Source organism: Herpailurus yagouaroundi, unplaced genomic scaffold, assembly GCF_014898765.1.
Source record: "Herpailurus yagouaroundi ecotype Mexico unplaced genomic scaffold, PumYag 197, whole genome shotgun sequence".
NCBI lineage: Eukaryota > Metazoa > Chordata > Mammalia > Carnivora > Felidae > Herpailurus > Herpailurus yagouaroundi.
The window spans coordinates 7620214-7641644 of NW_024412428.1; the positions used below are offsets into that span (position 1 = coordinate 7620214).

At 44.1% G+C, this 21431-nt stretch overlaps 1 protein-coding gene across 2 annotated transcripts; it reads right to left on the reverse strand.

The window, feature by feature from the left end:
• Positions 1–1198: 1198 nt before the first annotated feature.
• Positions 1199–20767, reverse strand: SLC46A3 (solute carrier family 46 member 3). 2 transcript variants are annotated; one of them, XM_040448117.1, is made up of 6 exons: positions 20515–20767; positions 19588–19800; positions 11853–12723; positions 9933–10016; positions 4625–4781; positions 1199–1292 (listed from the first exon to the last, which is right to left on the reverse strand). In XM_040448117.1, exons 2-6 carry the CDS (start codon positions 19774–19776, stop codon positions 1208–1210), a joined length of 1386 nt encoding a protein of 461 aa, XP_040304051.1. In that variant the 5' UTR covers positions 19777–19800; positions 20515–20767; the 3' UTR covers positions 1199–1207. The 2 variants fall into 2 exon arrangements, with proteins under 2 accessions (XP_040304051.1, XP_040304052.1); XM_040448118.1 differs by lacking the exon at positions 20515–20767 and adding an exon at positions 20216–20506.
• Between the last annotated feature and the right edge of the window lie 664 nt (positions 20768–21431).

The window sequence follows — 21431 nt, forward strand, 5'->3', positions numbered from 1 at the left end:
TAAATATGTAACTTTAAATTATTTTTACCAGGAAAAGCAAAATTTTGTATTTAGTTCAACAAACATTTATTGAGGATACAATGAGGAATCAAAGACTGTCCCTGTCCTCAAGGTGCTCATTGTCAAGTAAGGAAAACAAACATTAGGAGACGGTGGAAAATGCGAGGATGGAAGTATGCACCCAGTGCTGTGGGTGCCCTGCAGGGGCGGGGGGAGCATAGGAGTAGGGAAGAAATGTCAAGAAGGCTACACAGAGGAAGCAGGATTTGGCTGACAGTTGAAAGTTCCAATGTCTCAAAGGAGGAAAGGCAAATGGAACAGTGTATAGAAAGATAGGAGGCATGAGAGAATGTGTTCTGAGGGACCAGGGTGGGTCTCAGGATAAGTTTAAGGCAGTAAGATATGGATATCCCTGGATAAAAATAAGGAATGAATATTGGCTCTATAACATTACTTCATGATTGGCTGCTTGCTCGGTGTTTACGTTTCTTTATGAAAAATTTTATTTACGGTATTTTTCCAGTCACCCCTGTGTCACCTATATAAACACTATCATACCTGTCACTGATGGCACGTATTAGGAAAAGTGAAAACATGTCTCCTCTAAAGTGCTTCCATTTTAAGGTTTTTGCATCTCTTAGACACTTTCACGGTCCCTAGCACCTTGATGGGCTCTGTAAAACAAAGCATTATCCAAGCAGAGGTGTGACTGTACTAGAATTGTTTGAAACTTCTACCATTATTTTCCTATCAGAGAATGATTCATCATCATTTTGAACAGTGATGCCTTCAAAATCTTTGAGAGGTCAGAAACCCATTTTGCAGATGAAGAAACTGAGGTATAGAGTTCTCCTTGGTCCCAGGGTGAGAGGCTGGAGTATGTCAGGGAGATTATTGCTTTTGACTGTGTTAAGTTTCTTAATCCCTTTAGACTGTGAAGTTTCCGTTTCTTTCCCAAATCCAGAAGTGGGAAGTGTTTTGAGATTTGTTCTATCTATGGGACTCCATCGCAGAATATTCATAAAGTGCTCAAAGTGCATGGTACTGTAAGAAGCTAGAGCCAGGGGCCGTTTCTCTCACTGTTTAGTTGAGAAGAAAGGGCATGTAGCATTGATTATTTACGAACTATTGATTATGGAACTAGTTTACAGTCCTCGGAAGTCTGAGTATATAATGTGTGTGTCCAATTATTTTTTTAAAATCACGATCAGCTGTCTGAAGTGTCTTCACTGGGTTCCTCTTGTGTAAGAAGTACATAGCTTCCCTCGTTCCAGCTGGTGCACTTGACGATGCTGCAAAAGCAAACAAGACATTCTGCAATTGTGACCAAAGCAATACATAAATAAAAAATCTATATTCCAACTTCCCCCTGGTTATATGGCTTGCAATAAATTGTGCAAATTATACACAGAAGGAACATACTGGCACTTTGAGTCCAGCTGACTTGCTAGGCATAGCATTCTGAAAATAATAAACAATCTACAGTTCTTTTCTCTTCCAGATCCCTGAAATGTCCATCCATCCCACTGTTTAGTTTCCATAGTCCACAAAAAAGTAGTTATAACTGTAGGTGTGGCTGAAGTTCATGTCCAATACCTATAACTGAAGCTGGGACAAGAAGACACCTGGAACTTAAAAAACATGTAATTTGGGGGTGCTTGGGGTGGCTCAGTCCGACTCTTGGTTTCGGCTCAGGTGTTGGCAGTGCAGAGCCTGCTTGGGATTCTCTCCCCCTCTCTCTGCCTCTCCCCCACTTGCACTGTCTCTGCCTCTCTCAAATAAATAAACTTTAATAAAAAATAAGCATTTAACTTTTTTAAAATATTGAATGGTATAGGGTTAAAAAAATCTCAGGAGACCATCTACATTTACATTAGAAGCATTATTGAAAGCATAACTATCTTTTATCTAGCTGTGTATATGTTCATTAACAGATATGTATGAATATATGAAGAATACAAATTACCCATTTTCTACTCCCTAATTCTTTTTATTTTTCGTGATATGGTATGGATGCACGATCATTTATTTAATCATTCTCTTTTGGTCATTTAAAAAATGTTTTTGTCTTCATAAACTTTGTATCAGTTGACCTTTGAACGTCCCATGTAGTTGGAAATGCGCATATAACTTTTGACTCCCTAAAAACTTAACTACTAATAGTCTACCATTGACCAGAAGCTTTACCAGTAACATAAAACAGTCTACCAACACATATTTGGCATGTCATAAGGATTATATGCTGTATTTTTATAATAAAGCCAGAGAAAAGAAAATGGCATTAAAATCATGAGAAAGTATATTATGGTACTGCATATATAGAAAAAAAATCTGCATGTAAGTGAATCCATGCAGTTCAGACCTGTGCTGTTCAGAGTTAACTGTACATAAATTTTTGATATTACTGATCATTTCCTTAGGATGTGCTTCTAAAAGGAATCACTGGGTCAAATACTACAAACTTCTTAAAAAAGCTTTTGATACATGTTTATGAATTGCTTTCCAAAGATGATACTGCCAAATAACACTCCTACAAGCAATGCGTAAGACTGTCTCATCATTTACTATATAGCATAGCATGTATTTTTAATTTTGCTGGTTCAACAGGTGGAGTCTCTTTTTAAAAAGATATCTAGTAAAAATCACTTTTCATCAGAATCACAGAGGAACTGTAAATAGTACTGTAGTCTGTCTTACACAGATCTAGGTATGAAAATTACCTAGACATTATGTAATGAGGTCCTACTATGATTAGGACGTAGGGCAGCCCTTCAAGGAGGTCACAGTCTTGGTCGAATGGGTAAGGCCTGTGCACGTAGGTACTTTCCTTACTCACCCCGCACCCCCCCCCTCACCGCCCCCCAGTGCTCAGGAGAAAGCAGAGATGTGTTGTGCTCCACCTCCTACTGACCCCTGTCACTGCACTGTCACTGCACTGTCACTGCACTGTGCTCTCAGCCGTGTAGACTGGGCAAAGCCCAGCAAGGAAAGGGCAAAGAGCTCTCGGCCCAGTGCGCTGGCCCCATAGAACGTGTTCACTCTCTTTGCTTGGCCATTTCGGCAACCACTTGTCTAGTTAGATTACACTTTTTGTTAACTGAAGGGCAAAGGAAGAAAGAAATACTTGTTATGTGTATGACTCTGGTCTTTTTATTCTATGTACTATTCATATATAGAATTTGGTACTTTGTATTTATTTGGATATTTACATTTAAAAAGGGAGTCACGGGGCACCAGGGTGGTGCAGTCGGTTAAGCGTCCGACTTCAGCCAGGTCACGATCTCGCGGTCCGTGAGTTCGAGCCCCGCGTCAGGCTCTGGGACGATGGCTCAGAGCCTGGAGCCTGTTTCCGATTCTGTGTCTCCCTCTCTCTCTGCCCCTCCCCCGTTCATGCTCTGTCTCTCTCTGTCCCAAAAATAAATAAACGTTGAAAAAAAATAAATAAGTAAAAATAAAAAGGGAGTCATTAGGGGCGCCTGGGTGGCTCAGCTGGTTGGGCAACTGACTTCGGCTCAGGTCATGATCTCACAGTCCGTGGGTTCGAGCCCTGTGTCGGGCTCTGTACTGACAGCATGGACTCTGGAGCCTGCTTCGGATTCTGTGTCTCCCCCTCTCCCAACCCCTCCCCTGCTCACGCTCTGTGTCTCTCTGTCTCTCAATAATAAATAAACGTTGAAAAAAAACACTTTTTTTTAAAAGGGAGTCACTAAATAAGCCAACATTCTTCAAAGAAAATTCTTGATATTCAGTGCACACGATTTGCTCTTGTCATCAGCCCAAGACTCCATATTAAAGTCTGTCTTCTTATAGGAATCTTTGACCCCCCAGGGGATATTATACTCTAGGAAATCATAATTGAATATGAATATATATACATACACACACATACGCATACACATGCATATTCTTGGATGCTGATTTAATCGGTTCATATCTAAAGAGACAGGGGGTGGCTATTCAGTCTGACCCAATCTTTCTTTCTCTTAATAATGGTGAGCCTTGTCATTGTCTCTTTCTTCTTAAGTCTTCAACATTATCAATAGATGTCCTCATGTCTAAAAGGTACTGAGAAAAGTACATTCTGGGGCAAAACTTCGTTCAAAAGAAACCCACAGGCCCCACGTGGTTTCCATTAGGCCAGCTCATCAAACCTGGACTTCACATGTAACTTACCTGCACTCCCAGCCTCCCCCAGAGGCTCGTCTTCACCAGTCAAGCCAGGAGTTCTCTGACCGGCACCGGTGAGCCTGCTACTTGGGCCCTTTCTATCCCCCAGAGAAAGATGAGGTCATCCACCCTAATAAGACCCCTGCCCTTCTCCCTAAGGGAAGGTGACTCTGCCTGAAATAATTATTTCTTCTCCTCTGCTAATAACGTCACAACCCACCCTCTTTCCTATGAAAACCTTCCAGTTAGCACAGCTCCTCAGAGCCCCGCTCTACTTGTTAGATGGGATGCCGCCTGGTTCGTGAATCAACCAGTGGAGCCAATTAGATCTTTAAAAGTTACCCAGTTGAATTTTTTTTTTTTTAAACAACTTTAACAGATCCTCCTTACTAGTGAGGTTAGGGAATTCATTTAATCCAGCTATCCTCTGACAAAATGGTTGAAAATAATTACCTACCATAGACTGATGGCTGGAATTAGTAATAGAACGGCAGACAGCAGAAAGGTGAAGCCTGGGTACCAGGCGACAGTGGCTGAATAAATTCCATTAAAAGCAGAAACTGCAGTGACACCACCAAGCGTTTCTAAGAAGGCAATGCAAGCAAACAGAGTACCTGTTTGGGGTCAGGGTGTGGAAGGAGAAAAAGAAATGGCTTCGTGACAAAACAACGAACAGAACAAAGGGAGAAAACTTACTCACTGGAAAAAACAAACATGGGGCACTGCTTGGTGAATGAAAGCTATTTCCTCCAAATCCTTGAGAAGTCAGTAACCCATTTTTGCAGGTGGAGACACTGAGATCATGAGGTCCGCTTGGACTTGATGTGACGGAAGGTGAAAACACAATAGTTCCGATGTCGGTAGGGCAAAGGTAAAAGGCAACGACAGCTGACACGTTTGAAACCCACAGTCTCCTGTCCCTGAACAGCCGCAGGCATAGCCACAACTACATAGCCCTGACGTTCAAGCTTATTTCCCACTCTCAGTCCCCAAGCTGGGGACATCTGTGACACACCTCCTATGTGCAGGTGGCTCCTACCAGCAAAGGTCCCACCCGAGGAGCCTTTTGAGTTAAAGCAATCCTTTTCATCTGCTTCTCAGATCTGGCAAAAGTGACAGCTGCAGACAAAGACAGATGGTGGCACACGCTTTCTGCAGCGTGCACTGGATCCCTCCCTCCAAAGTGCCGGCAAACTGAGCAGCCACAAGGTTCCTTTGTGTGACTCCTCAAGTAACTGTCTGTGCTCTAGTTCTGCCACGGTTTGATGCGAAGTGAGTCTTTTCTGCCTTCCCTGCCTGAAACGGCTTCCACGCTGAGGTGGCTCACGAGACTGAGTGAACGGGGATCCCGCCACTGCCCGGCACCCCTGCCCGCCTACCACGGTTGGTCGAGGGCAGGCCCTGGAGCATCGTTCGAGGAGCGTAGGGTGGCTGCATGGTCAGTCCAAGTTCATAATCCGAGAAAAGGGGGCACAAATTCTACCAATGTTTCGTTCTGTCTGCAATCCAAGACCACGCTGACTGAGCAGTTAAACCTCTAAAGGACAGGCGGGTCATCTCGATGTACTTGTCTTCCTCTTTGCCCTATTTTGCATCACCAGATGAAAAACTTTGTCCTGGTTTTCCGCTCTTCTTGATGTCCCCGGTAGAAGTCCCTACGTGGCTTTGGCAGACTCTATCATTAAGCCGTTGTGATTGTTCCCTGCTTTGCCAAGTTTACTTTTCCATGAGAAGTTGTGATGTATTTTTTCTACAAACAATGCAAATCATGTAAATAACTGTATTTGATTGGACTGGTGAGAAGGAAAAGGCAAGCATGAGGGTCACCTTTCATAACCAGATTATGGCTTACACTGTCTGTGTTTTAAGGTCTTGACTACAAGACCGTGGTCTTGGTCTTGTAGACCGTGTGGCCTATAGGTTTTTATCTACTGAGACTTTTTACCCTGGTATACATCTTCTCGTACGTTGCTTCTAATTCTTCACCGAATGACAGGTCACATGTTCATAAAACATAAACATATCTCTGAAGAATACTGTGTTTTCCCGTACATGTCTTCTTTTGACTAAAACGAAAGCTCTGTTCATGCCAAGTGCACATCTACTCTGTTTACTGCTGTGTCCCAGGGCCTGTCTGTCCTGGCACATGGAAGATGTTTAACCCGTATTTGTCGAATGGATGAAAAAAAGCTTCATTCAAGAGCCCAGTTACCAATCAGCAAGTAGTACACAGACCTGTTGCCTCCATGATTTATGATAAAACACGAAGTCAGTTCAGTTGGGAGGAAGTTCTCCTACCTGTCTATGCGATTATCTTCTCTTATTTCTGATCCCTTGCCACAGCCAGGCACAGTGCCCATGGAGGACAGACTGGACAGATGTAGCCCTATGTTGCAATGACCTAACTCGATTCTTGACAGAAAGCTGGCCAGGTGGTACGTGTGTCTGGCATAAACAGCCATCCTGTGACACAGTAGGGTTCACTTGTCGCTCAACTTTCTCGAGCAGTTCAACTTGTGTCACAGTCACCAGAGATAAACTGGATTAAGTAATCAGCCCATTGTTTCGTATCTATACTTTTTCTTAATCCGGTAGGTTTCAAAAGTCGAGTGTGTTTTGCCGGTGTTCCAAGTAATCACAAAGAGTGCGCAGGGAGCAGCAAGGCAAGAGGTAGTCCAGGGTGGCTTTAGCTGGGAGTTTCACAGCTGTATGGAGCACAGAGATTCCGAAACAATCCAGTTTCCTCTCCTTTCTCATTCAAGATGCTGGGGATACTGAGAGACTCATGAAAACCTCTGTGCCACTTCCTTTCTCCTCTGATTACCTTAAAGCACATAACATTTTCACGAAAATATCCCGTTTTTAAAAAAGTAATGCAGGACCAGAATATACTCAGTAGGGGAACTCTGACATCAGCAAAAGGCTTTCTTAGTGAAAATCCAAAAAACAAAACATTTTAAAGTGTCACTTTAAATAGCCTTTGTAAGTAGACTACACCAAATAAAAACCAAAACAAACCAGACACTCTGAGAAGTCTCTTTTAGCTCCAAGTTGTGAAGCAGGTAGATGTTTCTTTTTCTTCTGAACAGCTCTACCGAGGTATAATTCATATGCCCTAGAACCCACCCCTTTAAACTGCACAGTTAACGGAGCTGTGCAGCCTCACCCCAGAAGAAACTACCCATTAGCAATCTCTCCCTTTCTCTCCAGCCCTGGACAGCACTTACCTGATTTCTGTCTCCATGGGTTTGCCTTTTCTGAACGTTTCATATAAATGGAGTATTTATACGACAATGTGTGACCTTTTGTGTCGGGCTTCTTCATTTTCCATAATGATTTCAAGGTTCATCCATGGGGTAGCGGGTATCATCAGTACTTTATTTTTATTGCCAAATAATATTTCATTGGGCCGATATACCACATGGCATCTATCCATTCATCAGTTCATGGACGTTTACATTTGTCTTTACTTTTAGGCTACTATAAATAATGCTGCTGTGAACATTTGTGTGCAGGATTTTTTTGTGGGCATATGTTTTCATTTCTTTTGGGATTTCAATTCCATTCTATTTCTAGGGATGGAATTGCTGAGTCCTAAGGGAATTTTATTTAACTTTCTGAGGAACTACCAAACTGTTTTGGCAAAATGGGTGCATCATTTTATGTTCCCACCAGCAGTGTAGGAGGGTTCCAGGTTCTCCACATCCTGACCATCTCTTGTTGTGGTCTTTCCATTTCAGCCACCCCGGTGGGTCTCACTGTGGTTTTGGTTTGCATTTCCCTGAAGGCTAATGATGTTGAGCATTTATTCATATAATTCTTGGCCATTTGTACAGCTTTTGGAGAGATGTCTATTCAAATCTGTTGCCTATATAGTTGGGTTGTCTTTTGGTTGTTGTTGTTTTTTTTTTTTTAATTCCAGTGTAGTTAACACACAGTGTTATAATAGTCCCAGGTGTACAATACAGCGATCCAGTAGGTTCCATATACTACTCAGTGCCCATCCAGATAAGTGTATTCTTAATCCTCCTTACCTATTTCATCCATTCCCCTCCCCCACCTCCCAAGTTCCTTATTAGACATGTGATTTACTCATATATTCTCACACTCTGTAGCTTGTCTTTTCACTCTCTGGATGGTGTCCTTTAAAGTGCAAAAGCTCTTAATTTGGATAAAGTCTAATTTATCTATTTTTCTTTTGTTGTTGTGCTTTTGGTGTCATACCTGAGAAACCACTGTAACCCAAAGAAGCAGGTATATTTTTACATATTACAGTTACAAATTTTTATATTCCTAAGTGGTTTTCCAGTCAATCATCATTACATAATATATAAACAGCTGTGTGCATATACAGTGACATGGGTGGAAGAGAATCAAGAAATATATTTTTAAAGGCACTGAATTAGCAGTCTTCCCCAGTGTTGACTAAACTGCCATAAATACAGTAGCCTAGATATGAATGGTCCATCAACAATTAATATGAATATCTGCACCAGGCTGAGGCATGAAACAAAAGAAAGCTCCAAAATCTAACAATATTCACATGGTACAGATGTGCCTAATATCTAACTAGTAACTAGTTCTAACTAGAAATTTGATTTTTTTGTCCTTTTGTATTGGTTATTCTCTGCCCTCCCACTTCAGCTGTTTGATCTCCTGTGTCCTCCTCTGTGCTTGGGAGGCTGATAGATTTACTCCTATCGAATGACGTGGATTTCCTTGCTAATCTGACTTTCTGTTGCACTTGGTCAACGAGATGAAGGTGGAGAGAAAGCTTGTAGTGTCTTGTCTCTGCTCCCTATTTGGGCCACCTTCTCTGGGTGCCTTCTCCACTGCCCACTCCGCCATACTGCTTGGACTTCATGAAAGTCCCACCAGCTGAGTGGGATCCTGTTTTTGCTAGGATTCTAATTCAGGCCCAGCCCTAACATTTGTGGGGTCCAGTGTAAGAATACACTTAGAAGCCTATATATTGTACTGTAAGTATTTGTGAGTTACAGTTCTAACGAACAGACTGTTCAGTAAGCTATGTTTCAACTACCCGCTCTGAGAAATATGCCTTCTATACCTTCACGATGATTTGGGAGGTCAGACACAGACTCCGAATTCTCAGACTCTTTGGAGTTCTGTGGAGGAACATGGCAGCACTGGCCGAGCTAGCTGGCCCTTGGCCCTCAGTCCCCAGCTGCAGGGTGCAGTCCGCCCACTCTGTGTTCTATCTCTTGCTCCATCCTGCTCAGAAAGGATCATTTACACATGGCTGTACACACCCCACTCTGCAATGCCAAGGTTGGGCTAGTTCTATGAAGAGTGATGGCTTGGCTACCCCTTTGGTCTAGAGGGGAACACACGGTCTACCCTCAGGAGAAAGGGTCTGAGGAAGAGGACCACCCAGGCACTGAAAGACATGAACCCGAAACTGTTTGGCTGGGAATTATGGGTCCCGGATACCCAGAGTATAGTCTAGAAGGGGGAGGTGTTGTGAGCTCCCGGGTGGGCATCTGCCTGGCCCTGAGCACTCCTCTGCTCTTGAGGCAAGGCCTGGCTAGATGCAAGCCTTCTAAAGCGGGAGACCCTGGGCAGGGCACCCCTGCCTGAACATAAGCCTCTACCGAACACTGAATTTACTTACCACTTAATTCAAAAGGCGTTCTGAACAAAAAAAGTGTTGTAGAATATTCGGAAGAATCAAACATTGGTTGTCCATAGATTTCAGTTGATACAGATTGTAAACTCATTATGTTCATTAAGCAAATTAAACTCACCTTGTTCAGTAGAACGAACCACTTTTGATATCATGGACCGGAGAACAGAGAGCGGCACGATCGTGAAAAGGAATGGCAACCTGACTGTAAGAGAAATGGTGGGAAATCACTGGCCAAGTCAGAAAACGAATGGCCAATTTTAAATGTGAAATACTTTCTTTCTGACTATGTCCTTTTCTATAAGCATCCTACCTCATTGCATCTAAGGACTGAATTCATTAATTGCAGACTTCTGTCTCGTGACTTAAGATACACTATAGATGGGTCAGCTAAAGGTTACTTTACTTTGTTATTCCGGGAGTAAGAATAAGAGTTCGTGGAGGTTTTAGGTCCTTGGGATTAGAACTGCGATTGGGACTGATGTGCTATTTCCCTGATTATTACAGTGACCTCTCGTTCAGCAAGTTGTGACTTAGCTTTCTTCATGTATTTTCTGGTTTTGCTCCCTCAGACTTGACATTCTTAGTGTTAGCATGCTTGTAGTATATTGACTCACTTATCGAGAAATTGGTTCTTTCTGCTTGTTCATCTTTGTGCTGAATCATTTTATGAGCCCAGATCACCTCTCCTCTTAAATTATGACCCCTAATAGTAGCATTTCTAGTTCTTTGACAAAACAGTAATAGATTATTTTTGCAGATGATGTTAAAGTTTTCACACACGTATCAACTTCCTTGACCTTGGCAATTCTAAGGGAGACAGGGAGAACCGACATTTACTGAACACAAGGCCTTCTGCGAAGTGCTTTACAGTGATCTCTTCTAATATTCTTGTAACCCTCTGAATTAGGTACTACTGTGCCCATTTTACATTTGAATAAATGAAGGCCCTGAGTACTTGAGTAATTTGCTTAAGATCACCTGGTGCCATATAGATGGACATTAAACCTGATTCTCTTTGGTCACCCTGCTTCCCTGCAAGGTAGCAAGAGGTTGGCAGTGGCTTTGTAGAAAAAGATGAAATCGGACCTTTCCTAAGGTCCCACTTGACAGATCCCTTAGCTCTTTCAAAGGCGGCATCTCACTCAAGCCCTACAGAAACCACCTGTGGGGTAGGTAGTTGAGGAGGTGGTCCAGTTTGCCAAAAAATGATTTATCAAAAGCCAATTGACGGAATGACCAATTTGCAAAACCTTGTCTTAAAGAATTTTCTTCTTGAATATATTCAACAAATGTGAATTTTATAAATCTTTTGAGTTTATTTTATGTAATGATTTTTAATTCTTATGGGGCGCCTGGTGGCTCAGCCAGTGGAGCGTATGACTCTTGATCTTGGGGTTGTGAGTGAGCCCCACGTTGGATGTGGAGATTACTTAAAAATAAAATCTTAAAAAATAGTTTTTAAAAAGTTTTATGGAAAGTAGTCTTCTTAGCAGCACTTTAAGAAATATTCAAGTTGGCAAAAAGCTCTATTGAAGAATTGACTCACAAGAAGAATGCTTCTCAAAACAATTTTTTGGCAAGTATGCAAATTTAGAAAATTGTGGTTAATCATTAGTGGTTTTTTTTGTTTGTTTTTTGTTTTTATTTTTTTTTTTTTTTCAACGTTTATTTATTTTTGGGACAGAGAGACACAGAGCATGAACGGGGGAGGGGCAGAGAGAGAGGGAGACACAGAATCGGAAACAGGCTCCAGTCTCCGAGCCGTCAGCCCAGAGCCTGACACGGGGCTCGAACTCACGGAGCGCGAGATCGTGACCCGGCTGAAGTCGGACGCTTAACCGACTGCGCCAACCAGGCGCCCCAATCATTAGTGTTTTTTAAACCAATGGGCTTTCACTTCCTGGCAAAGTGCCTTAACTGAACTAGAATGCGTTAAATAGAGAATGTTAAACTAAAAGTTTCTCACCCGGCAGACTAAATTCATTTTATATAAACATCAAATACATGGTTAGTTCTAAGGCTACATTTTGTATCTTACCTAAAAACATCATTAATGTTGTTCTGGCAAAAGCAGTCATAACCATTCCTGCCATGGTGGTAAAGATTCCAATGAAGGCCATGTGAATGTCTTCCATACAGTAAGAAAAAAGCCATATTCCTAGGAAACTGCTGAAAAAGGTAATGCTACCCAGAGCCGATCCATAACCTATAAAGACTTCATTCCAGCAGAGTGGAGAATCCAATTCATAAAGGATAAAAATGGGGGAAATGCCAATTGTCACGAAAAAATAAGTGATCATTGTAAAAAGTAACAAACAGAGAAAATACCGTCGCTTACCAGAAGCATTTTTAAAAAGCATGTAAGTTCGGTAAAATAGGTTTTTAAAGCCTTCACTACATGATATGGCAACATTCGGAGATGAAGATTCTTTCAATGAATCGCCAAGAAAAAATAAAATATAAATCAAGTTAACAGCAAAAGCCATACTAATAATGAAAAAGGACCACACAAAACCTAGTTCTCTGATAAAATAGCCAGAAGACAGTCCCGTTAACCCAGTGACAAGTCCAAGTATGAAGTCAATTATAGCTATTCGAATTGTTCTTTGTTTCTGTTCTACACATTGATCAACTACGTAGGCAAAACAGGCCCCTAAAAATGTGGTAGAATTGCCACACAGTGCACCGATAAAGGTGGATGCAATCAGAAGCTGGACTGGAAAAGCAAAGTAGGAGAGCACACAGAGCCAAACACTGGTTGCAAGGGCACCAGCGGAAGACAAAATCAAAGGGAATTTCCGTCCTCGATGATCACTATGAGACAGAAGTATGAACGTAGACACTAGACCAGGAATTAGCCCACTTATGTCCATCTGCAGATTAAAGAGAGACACCTTCTTCTGAACTTCCTGCAAAGAAACAAAAAGAAGATGATGTGTTTACAGAGATATAGACAACATGCATGAAAATATCACAGTGCGTGCTTTTCTTTTTTCCAGTACGTCGCCAATAAGGAATCTCTGCGGCATGGGTTTGATACAGCCTGAATCTTCATCCAGTTCACAAAGCAAATATCAAGAGGTGACAGGAATCAAAGCTCAGTCATAATATTCAAGTACCGTGGTGGGCACTTTCACTCATAAAAAGAAAATTGGGTATTGCGTCGTGTCTGTCTTATATAGGGGCTCCACAGACCCCAAGACATCTGGGACTGGCCGTATAAGGATATTTCTTTCTTCTGTGAACAGCTAGCACGGAGATCATGACCACTGTTGTAAAGCAAGAGCGACACCCTTTCCCGTGACAGATCCTTCTGTCTACTTAAAAGGGAATGAATATCACGTGTAAATGTCATACTCGATAGACCTTTATTTAGGAGGCACTCAGTTGCTTTTTTCACATGTGTCTCCACAAATAAGTTTCTTCCAGTTTCTTTCTTTCCTTACTAAAAAATAAGATAAAACCCCAAGAGAAGCTTTGCACTGACGAAGACGGATGGTAGCACGCCATGAACTGAGGAGGAAGGTAAATCCAGCTTCTCCAAGCCAACACAACCGGGGGCACACACAGGCTGGAAGATGTTACAGTCGCTGCACTGGTTGTTTGATGGAGAGCATTTGGGGTGATTTCTGTTTGCCACCTCTCTCTGTATTTTCCAAGTTTTATGTAGAGTATGTGCCATTTTTATAACAGGGATTACTAAACTCATTTTTAAAAACAGACGGATTCATGTAATATTTAGAAAGCACCCTAGAACAACTGATGAACCACACAGAAAAATCAAGTACTGAAATTAATGATTTTTTAAAAGAGTGAGCCTGTGTTTATTTTTATATATCCATATAATGCAAGTTACTTCCCGTTACCAGGAAGTGTTGTCGTCACTGAGACTCAAAACTCCAGTCATCTTTGTTTCTGGCCTTTCCCTTCACCCATGCCTGCCAACACCCAATGCTTCTCGTGACCTCTGCCTCTTTCCGGTCCCATCACTGCCACTGGGAGCACAGGGCTCCTAGTGCTCACCAGCACTCCCCAGGCACCTTGCTTTCTCTCTCTTCAATTCGGTCTATGACCCAGCCTCGTCACTTTGTGGATCACACACCCTAATGGTGGGAGCGGCTTGCCAAAACACACTAGTGGCACGTCTCTCACCTGCTTATTAGCCCTCTGCCTGCTAGAGAAAGCTCACGCTTTCCGTGTCTGTTATGTTAGGCCACCCAGATGTGGTCCAACCCCACTCTTCAGCATGATCTCCACTCCCTTCCCTAAGAAGCCATGTTACAGGCACAGGCCTTAGTCAAGTCCAACTTGGATTTGCCTGAAATGCCCAAACAGATGTAATCTCTCCTGCTGAACCTTCTCATCTGGCCATTATCATTCTTCAGTTGCACTTTTTTGTGTAGCGATTAAGAGCTCTGGAGTCAGATCGATCTAGATTCAGAAGGAGCCTGTTCTTTACGTAGCAATTAGAGTGATTTTTTTTTTAAACGTTTATTTATTATTGAGAGACAAAGAGACACAGAGCATGAGCAGGAGAGGGGTAGAGATGGGGGGAGACACAGAATCCGAAACAGGCTCCAGGCTCTGAGCTGTCAGCACAGAGCCCGACGCGGGGCTCGAACTCACAAACTGCAAGATCATGACCCGAGCCGAAGTCGGTCACTTAACCAACTGAGCCACCCAGGCGCCCCTAGAGTGATTTTTAAAAACACACCAACCAGCTCACGTTACTCCTCCACCCAAAATCCCTCGGTGGCTTTCCTGACAGTGGAATAAATCCGAATTCCTTGCCACGGTGTGGGCGGCGATATCATGACTTCTCTGATTTCAGGTCTGCCTCTTGGCTCCCCTCAGCCACATGCATTCCTCAGACACTCCACGCTCATTCACTTGTTTTGTACTTGCTGTTCCTTTTGCGATGACCACACGGCTCACTTCCTCAATTCAAAAGTCACTTCCTCAGAAGCCTTCTGTGAGCCATCCAGAGCAACCCCATCAACCCCCACCCAGGGCTCCATGCCCTTATCTGGCTATAGTTTTCTTTAGAGACTTGCCCCACCCCCACAGGGTGGGTTACTTTAATGGAGCTGCTCACCGTGTGCCCTCTCCACTACCACTAAGCTCTGGGAGGGCGGGCACGCGGTCTTCTTTACCACATCATCATGGATTCCAACCAAGTGCTTCACAGGGTGCCCCACAGACACTGGTTGTACCAGTGAATAAGCAGATAAAATAGGCGATGCGCTAGCTGCGTGTGATGCCGACCAAATTATTTATCCCTATAGCTTCATCTGACAAGAGGGGGGTATGAAGAGTCCCTATCTTGCAGGCTGTTGTGTGAGATTTAAAGTCAGCATGTCAACATAAGGCACACCGCAGAGACCCTATTATACGTTCACGCTTAGTCAACTCTGGTAGTTTCATTTTTACTAGGGCAGGCTTCTCGCGTACATTGTTGTGGCTCTACGGTTATAAAAGCCATCAAGTAAATATTTACCGAATAAAGAAGTAAATCAAACAATCATTTTTTAATCAGCTTTTCAACAAGATATTCCAGTTTGGGATTCCTCTTCCCATTCCCACCCCTCCCCCGTATCTGATCTTCTTTCTTACCCAACCTCTTATGCAGACTTCTCTCCTCATCTGCAATCTATTCCTTTTAAACTCTGGAGAGTCATAATTAGATAAGGGCAAATGGAAGAAATCAGAGTAAAAAGTGCTATGTCTTATACAAGACTGAACAGGGTGGCTCAAGCATCCGACTCTTGACTTCAGCTCAGGTTATGATCTCACGGTTCAGTTCATGAGTTCGAGCCCTGCGCCTGACTCTGCACCGACAGCGTGGAGCCCGCTTGGGGTCCTCTCTCTCTCTCTCTCTCTCTCTCTCTCTCCCACCCGTTCACTCGTGCACGCACACTCGCACACTCTCTCTCAGAATAAACTTTGAAATAAAACTAAAAAAAAAAAAAAAAAAATAGACCGAACAGAAGGACAATGTACTGAGACAAGTGTAAGTTACATTAAGGAAAGGAATATCAATTTTCAAAAAGTCACGATTCCATAGGCTGTAGTATATATAGTAATTACAATTGAGTAGAAAACATTCTCTATCTGCTGGTAGTAAGGGACTGTGTTAGTTATTAAAAGGGTTGTAAGTAAATTACTGAATAAGAACAATTTCACAATCTGGTTGACACCAACTTGCCCCCTCAACTAGCAGCGTCCCTGTCTTGATAGCACTTGAAGAGAAGAGACCAAAGTGGCCAGTTTAGCACCTCAAAACCAGTCGTTTAACCTGGGAAGGAGAGGATGGCAAGGGGCTTCAAAATTCCTTCCTCCACACAAGTCAACAAACATGCTTAGAATTCCCCACCTCTTCTGCTTTAGCCAAGAGTGTCCTTCCCACAGCCTTGCCATTTTAAGAGGCCCTTTAGAGATTAATCTTGCTCAAGAGAAGTATGTAGGTGCATCTTATAGTCACAAGACTCAGAAAACTCAAAGATTCGGAAAGTAGGTTAGATGAATATTTATATGTATTTATATTTATATGTCTATATATATTTGACCCTACTAGGTTGAAAAATAAGACTTTTCATTCATATAGACTTTCAAAATGTTAAGTATAAGTGAAATAGCTTAGTTTATTCTTATATCTATACCCTGAAATTCATATTATTATCTTGCATTCCAATACATGTGTCTGTGTCTGTGTATTTGTTATATAGAAAGATAAATAAATATAGTCTCACAGTAAGAAGTTCAATACCCTATTGTATTATGCACTCTTCTTACAAATAATTGGTCTTTTGGGAGAGTGGCAAAGAAAAATTTGAACTGAAAAAAATCCTTTGTTTTATTCAGGACTGACTCTGTGTGTCCTATGACATTTTATTTTTAGGGTTACAAGAACAGTTCTCAAACCCCTAAATTTCTTTAAGTCAGCAAGTGCCCAGCACCCACCCCCAGCAGAGCTGGGAATTGAGAAGGAAGGTCCTAAAACAGGGAACATTTGTCCTTGGATTTAAAGGTAAGAGAGGGGCGCCTGGGTGGCTCAGTCAGTTAAGTGTCCGCCTTCAGCTCAGATCACGATCTCACCGTTTGTGAATTCGAGCCCCACGTCAGGCTCCGTGCCAACAGCTCGGAGCCTGGAGCCTGCTTCGGATTCTCTGTTTCCCTCTCTCTGCCCCTCCCTCACTTGCACTTTGCGTGTGTCTCTCTCTCAAAAATACAGAAACATTAAAAAAATAAAAATAAAGGTAAGAGAATATTCTTATATTGAGCAGGAACAGTATCCAGAAAAGGGGCCAGAGGGAAATGCTGAAGGAGATGGGGGTGCCTCCTGGGAAGGAAAAATGCTCCTGTGACCTAAGGAGCAAAAAGCGAGTGGCCTGCCTGCCCTGTCCCAATTGTGGGTGGGGACAGTCATGCTTTCTAGTTCCCCAATCTGAGAAAAAGCATCTGTAGCTCTAGAGCACCAACTTTAAGAGAAGGGATCTAGGGCACTATGTTTTCTTGAATATTAATCTAATTAAAAAACAATTAAACACTGGGCAGAAATTTTCAAAATGAGACCACTGCTCTGGGCAGTGGGGGCCTCTCAGCAGCTGGGTAAGGCCAGAGGCGGCCAGTACTCATCACCTGCACAGTCACAGAGGCCACCAAGATGACTGAACCATGGCCTGTCTCCCCTCACTCTGGGAGGGCAAGGGCAGCAGACTTTTCCACACATTCAAGTCCTCTCCCCCTCTGTCCCTCCCACTGCTCCCAGGTGTCTGCTGTAGGAAAGCATGGAATCCAATATAGAAACTGATGAGCCTACTGAACCTTTTCACTCCCTGGGAGTTTATATATATAATATATAAATATATATAATTATATATTCATATATTTGTTAATATAAATATATAGTTATAATATTTATAAAGTATTTATATATTTATTTATATAATATATTTATTATATGTATTATATATAAAATATATAATATATATATAGGAACATTCTTAAAGTCAGGAGACAAAACCACCAGGTGAGACCCTTGGCCCTTCTATTTTTATGACCCCACTCTAGGCCAGAACCCTGATGTCTGCATGGCTTCCCAGCAATTATCAGTTCCAAGAAAGTTTCTCCCATGGAAATGAGGAACGGCAGAAGCTGTGTCCAAAGGCCAGGCCTCAGCCCAGCAAGGTTATATCTGACACCTGGGGAGCCACCTCCAGAAGCGCTACAGCCTTCCTTCTGGGCCCTTGGCCATTTCTTCTAGGCCTCAGACCCCTCTCCCAGTCACACCTGAATCCCCTTCTCCTGAGGAGAAAAATCTGAGAGCCGGCTAGGCAAGTGACTTGAATTCCTCCAAACTCTTCTTGTCCTTTGAGAGGTGAGGCGGTGCCACTCTTTGCCGTCACAAAATATCCCCTAGGGGAAGAGTGCAAGGTGTGGAACTGCGGTCTGTTTTTGAGGCTTTCTGAGGGGAACAATTCCAGATCTAAATGCTATCTCCTTCGCATCTGGACATTGGTAGACTTTGCTAAAAACTGTCGGAGGGAGCTGGAGGATGGTGACGTACCTCCTGTTTGAAACAAATACAAAATTGGGGGAGGAGGCCAGAGAGGGAGAAGGTAAGGCTCTGTAATATCTGCCTCAACATTTTCAGTGTCCTCAGAACCAAAGTGAGTGCTCCCCTCCGCAGATAGCCTCCCACAGCTGCTCCTGGGCACTTGGGAGTCAAAGCTGATCTGCTAACACCAAATGATGAATGACAAATGCTGCCCCCTGCCCCCTACAAGTCCATGAAGGACACTGGCCCCAAGGTCCACAGTCTTCAGTGATGGGCTACTTACGGGGTCACTGAAAACTGGGTCATGTACAGGCAGAAGGAGGGGTGGTGGAAGGAAGCAAGCCAGGGAAAGGCAGAAACACTGTTTCCCCCGGCCGCTGGGACCATCGAGTACTCATTCCAGTTGGCTGTGGTCCAACTTTCAGGCTTTGGGATGGGGGTGGGGGAGGACGAGGAAAGAGCCCCTGGGGAGGTGAGACTAGGCTGAAATTTCCTAAGAAAGGAGAAGCACCAATGTCACAGAAGAAGAAGGGGCTTTTGCTTAGAAGAGGCAGATTAGGGACACCTGGGTGGCTCAGTCGTTTGGGGTAACTGACTTCAGCTCAGGTCATGATCTCACAGATCATGGGTTCCAGCTCGGGGTCAAGCTCTGTGCTGACAGTTCAGAGCCTGGAGCCTGCTTGGGATTCTGTGTCTCCCTGTATCTCTGCCCTTCCCTGCTCATACTCTGTGTCTCTCTCTCAAAAATAAACATTAAAAAATTAAAAAAAAAAAAAAAAAAAAAAAGAAGAGGCAGATGAAAGGTGTCAGGAAACTTCAAACAGGAGAACTGAATATAAAGGCTCTTGACCTGGGATTTCGGAGCGTTTAAGGTGACCCTTGAGAGATCAACGTATGATGAGTGCAATGCCCTCTTTCATCAAAAACGCCTTTACACATTCCCCTTTTATTACATTTTAGGGATTTTTTTTTTTAATTTTTTTTTCAACGTTTATTTATTTTTGGGACAGAGAGAGACAGAGCATGAACGGGCGAGGGGCAGAGAGAGAGGGAGACACAGAATCGGAAACAGGCTCCAGGCTCCGAGCCATCAGCCCAGAGCCCGACGCGGGGCTCGAACTCCCGGACCGCGAGATCGTGACCTGGCTGAAGTCGGACGCTTAACCGACTGCGCCACCCAGGCGCCCCACATTTTAGGGATATTTTAATGTCTTACCTCCTGGAATGCAAAGATTGGGCTGCTTGTATTTTTTCCACACTCAGAAATATTGCTATCCGACACAAAACTGTAGTTGCTGGTTTCTTCCCATATTCTCCTATACACATACTGTGTTGTCAGTGGGGCAGTCAAAGTCATAGCAAATGCACTCAGGCAAATGGCAGGTTCTACAAAGAAAATCTTCATATTGCCTGGGTAGGTAGTTGAATTCTGTTAAAAAGAACGGGGAAGTTAGAGGAGTCTTGTGGAGTAACTGGGGAACAGAAAGCAGTAAGCAGTTCGTAAGAGATTAATTTTCACTTTGGAATAGGGTACGCAGTAAACCGGTGACTATCGTACTTAACTATTTTTAAGAGTAAGTATGACCTTTCAGGGCTCAAACCGCCTTAAAATAATCTTAGTAAGTTGTCACCCATTTTCGTTTGGAATCATCTCACCGCAGTCCCCACATTGTATATACTGCCAACCGGTTTTCAAAAGGGAAACAATGAGGTTCCTCCGGGAACGCGATAATTGCGCAACTGTTTGTTATTGTTATTTTGCTGCTCGTTAACAAGGACAGGAAGGGGGCCTTTAAAAAGCAGCTCCCGATCGTAAAGGGATTTTTTTTCTCGTTTAAACTCACCCCACGGTTACAGTCTTCCTGCCAGGCTAGGCGCAGGTCTGATCATTTTCGGGGCCGGAATCCCCGGGGGCTGTCTTCTTTGGGGGGGGGGGTGCCCTGCGCTCTCCGGGCGCCTGCCGAGCAGCAAGTGCTCCCGAGGCTGGGGCGGCCCGGGACGCGCCGGGGACACTGACCGCCGCCTGGGTCGGGGGCCGGGTCTGCGCCGGCCGACGCGCTGGGACGGGGAGGGGAATTTCCGTTGAATTCGACCAAATGCACCTGTCGGGGAAACTCAAGCTCTCGTTTTAAAGCAAACCAACCGAGCGCACTCCGGCGTCCAGAGTGACGACGGCGACAGGTCACTGCGCAGCCACCGCTCGGCTCCTCGGTGGCCCTGCGGACTCGGCCCCAGGGAGCACGGGCGGCTGCTCCCTGCGCGGTCGGCAGCCTGTCCGCGGGTCGGTGGGTGGGTCTGCGGGCCCGCTGCCGGTCGGCTCCAGACAGAGGATTAGCTCCCGCCCGCGGAGCCCTGCCGCCGACCGAGAGGGCGGGGCCGCTGGCTGCCGGGGTCGCCGCCGGCGTGGCCGTCCCTGTCCTGCCTGGCTCTTCTGCGATTGGGCCCGGTGTCTGGCTCCCTCGCGGGGATTGGTCCGCTCGACGTCGCTCCCGTGAGCCCGCCCCCAGAGGCCCCAGGCTAAACCAGCCAGAGCCGTTTGTAGGGCAGCGCAGAGGTCTCGCTTTAGGGCTCTGCAGTGGCAGAACATTTCTGGGTCAGAACACCGTTTTTCGCAGAAGCACACGGAGATCTGTTGCAAAAGTAACGTGTGTGGGATGCAGCTGCCTGCAGCATCCGGGTCGGCAGGGCAAGTGCCCTAAGAAACGCAGAAAAGGGGGACGGGGTAGGGGGCGCCCGTGCAGGGAAAGAGAGTGTTCCTGGCAAAGGGTCTGAAATGTGGTCTCTGGCTCTTCCTGGCGGTGTGACCTTGGGCAAATTATTTAATCTCTATGAACCTCCTTTCTTTGTCAAGTGGGCATAACAGCCCTACAGGATTGTTCTAATGAACCCTCAACACGTATATACAGCATAGCCTTGGGACAAAGGAGGGACTGTACCAGTGCCTTCCAACAAGCCCGCCAGGACCACACCTGAAGTTAGGTTTATGACTTCTTGTAAGGAGGAGGAATACATAAATGGGGAGCAATGGGGTATTTCAGTAGAAGTGTTAGAATTTGTCAT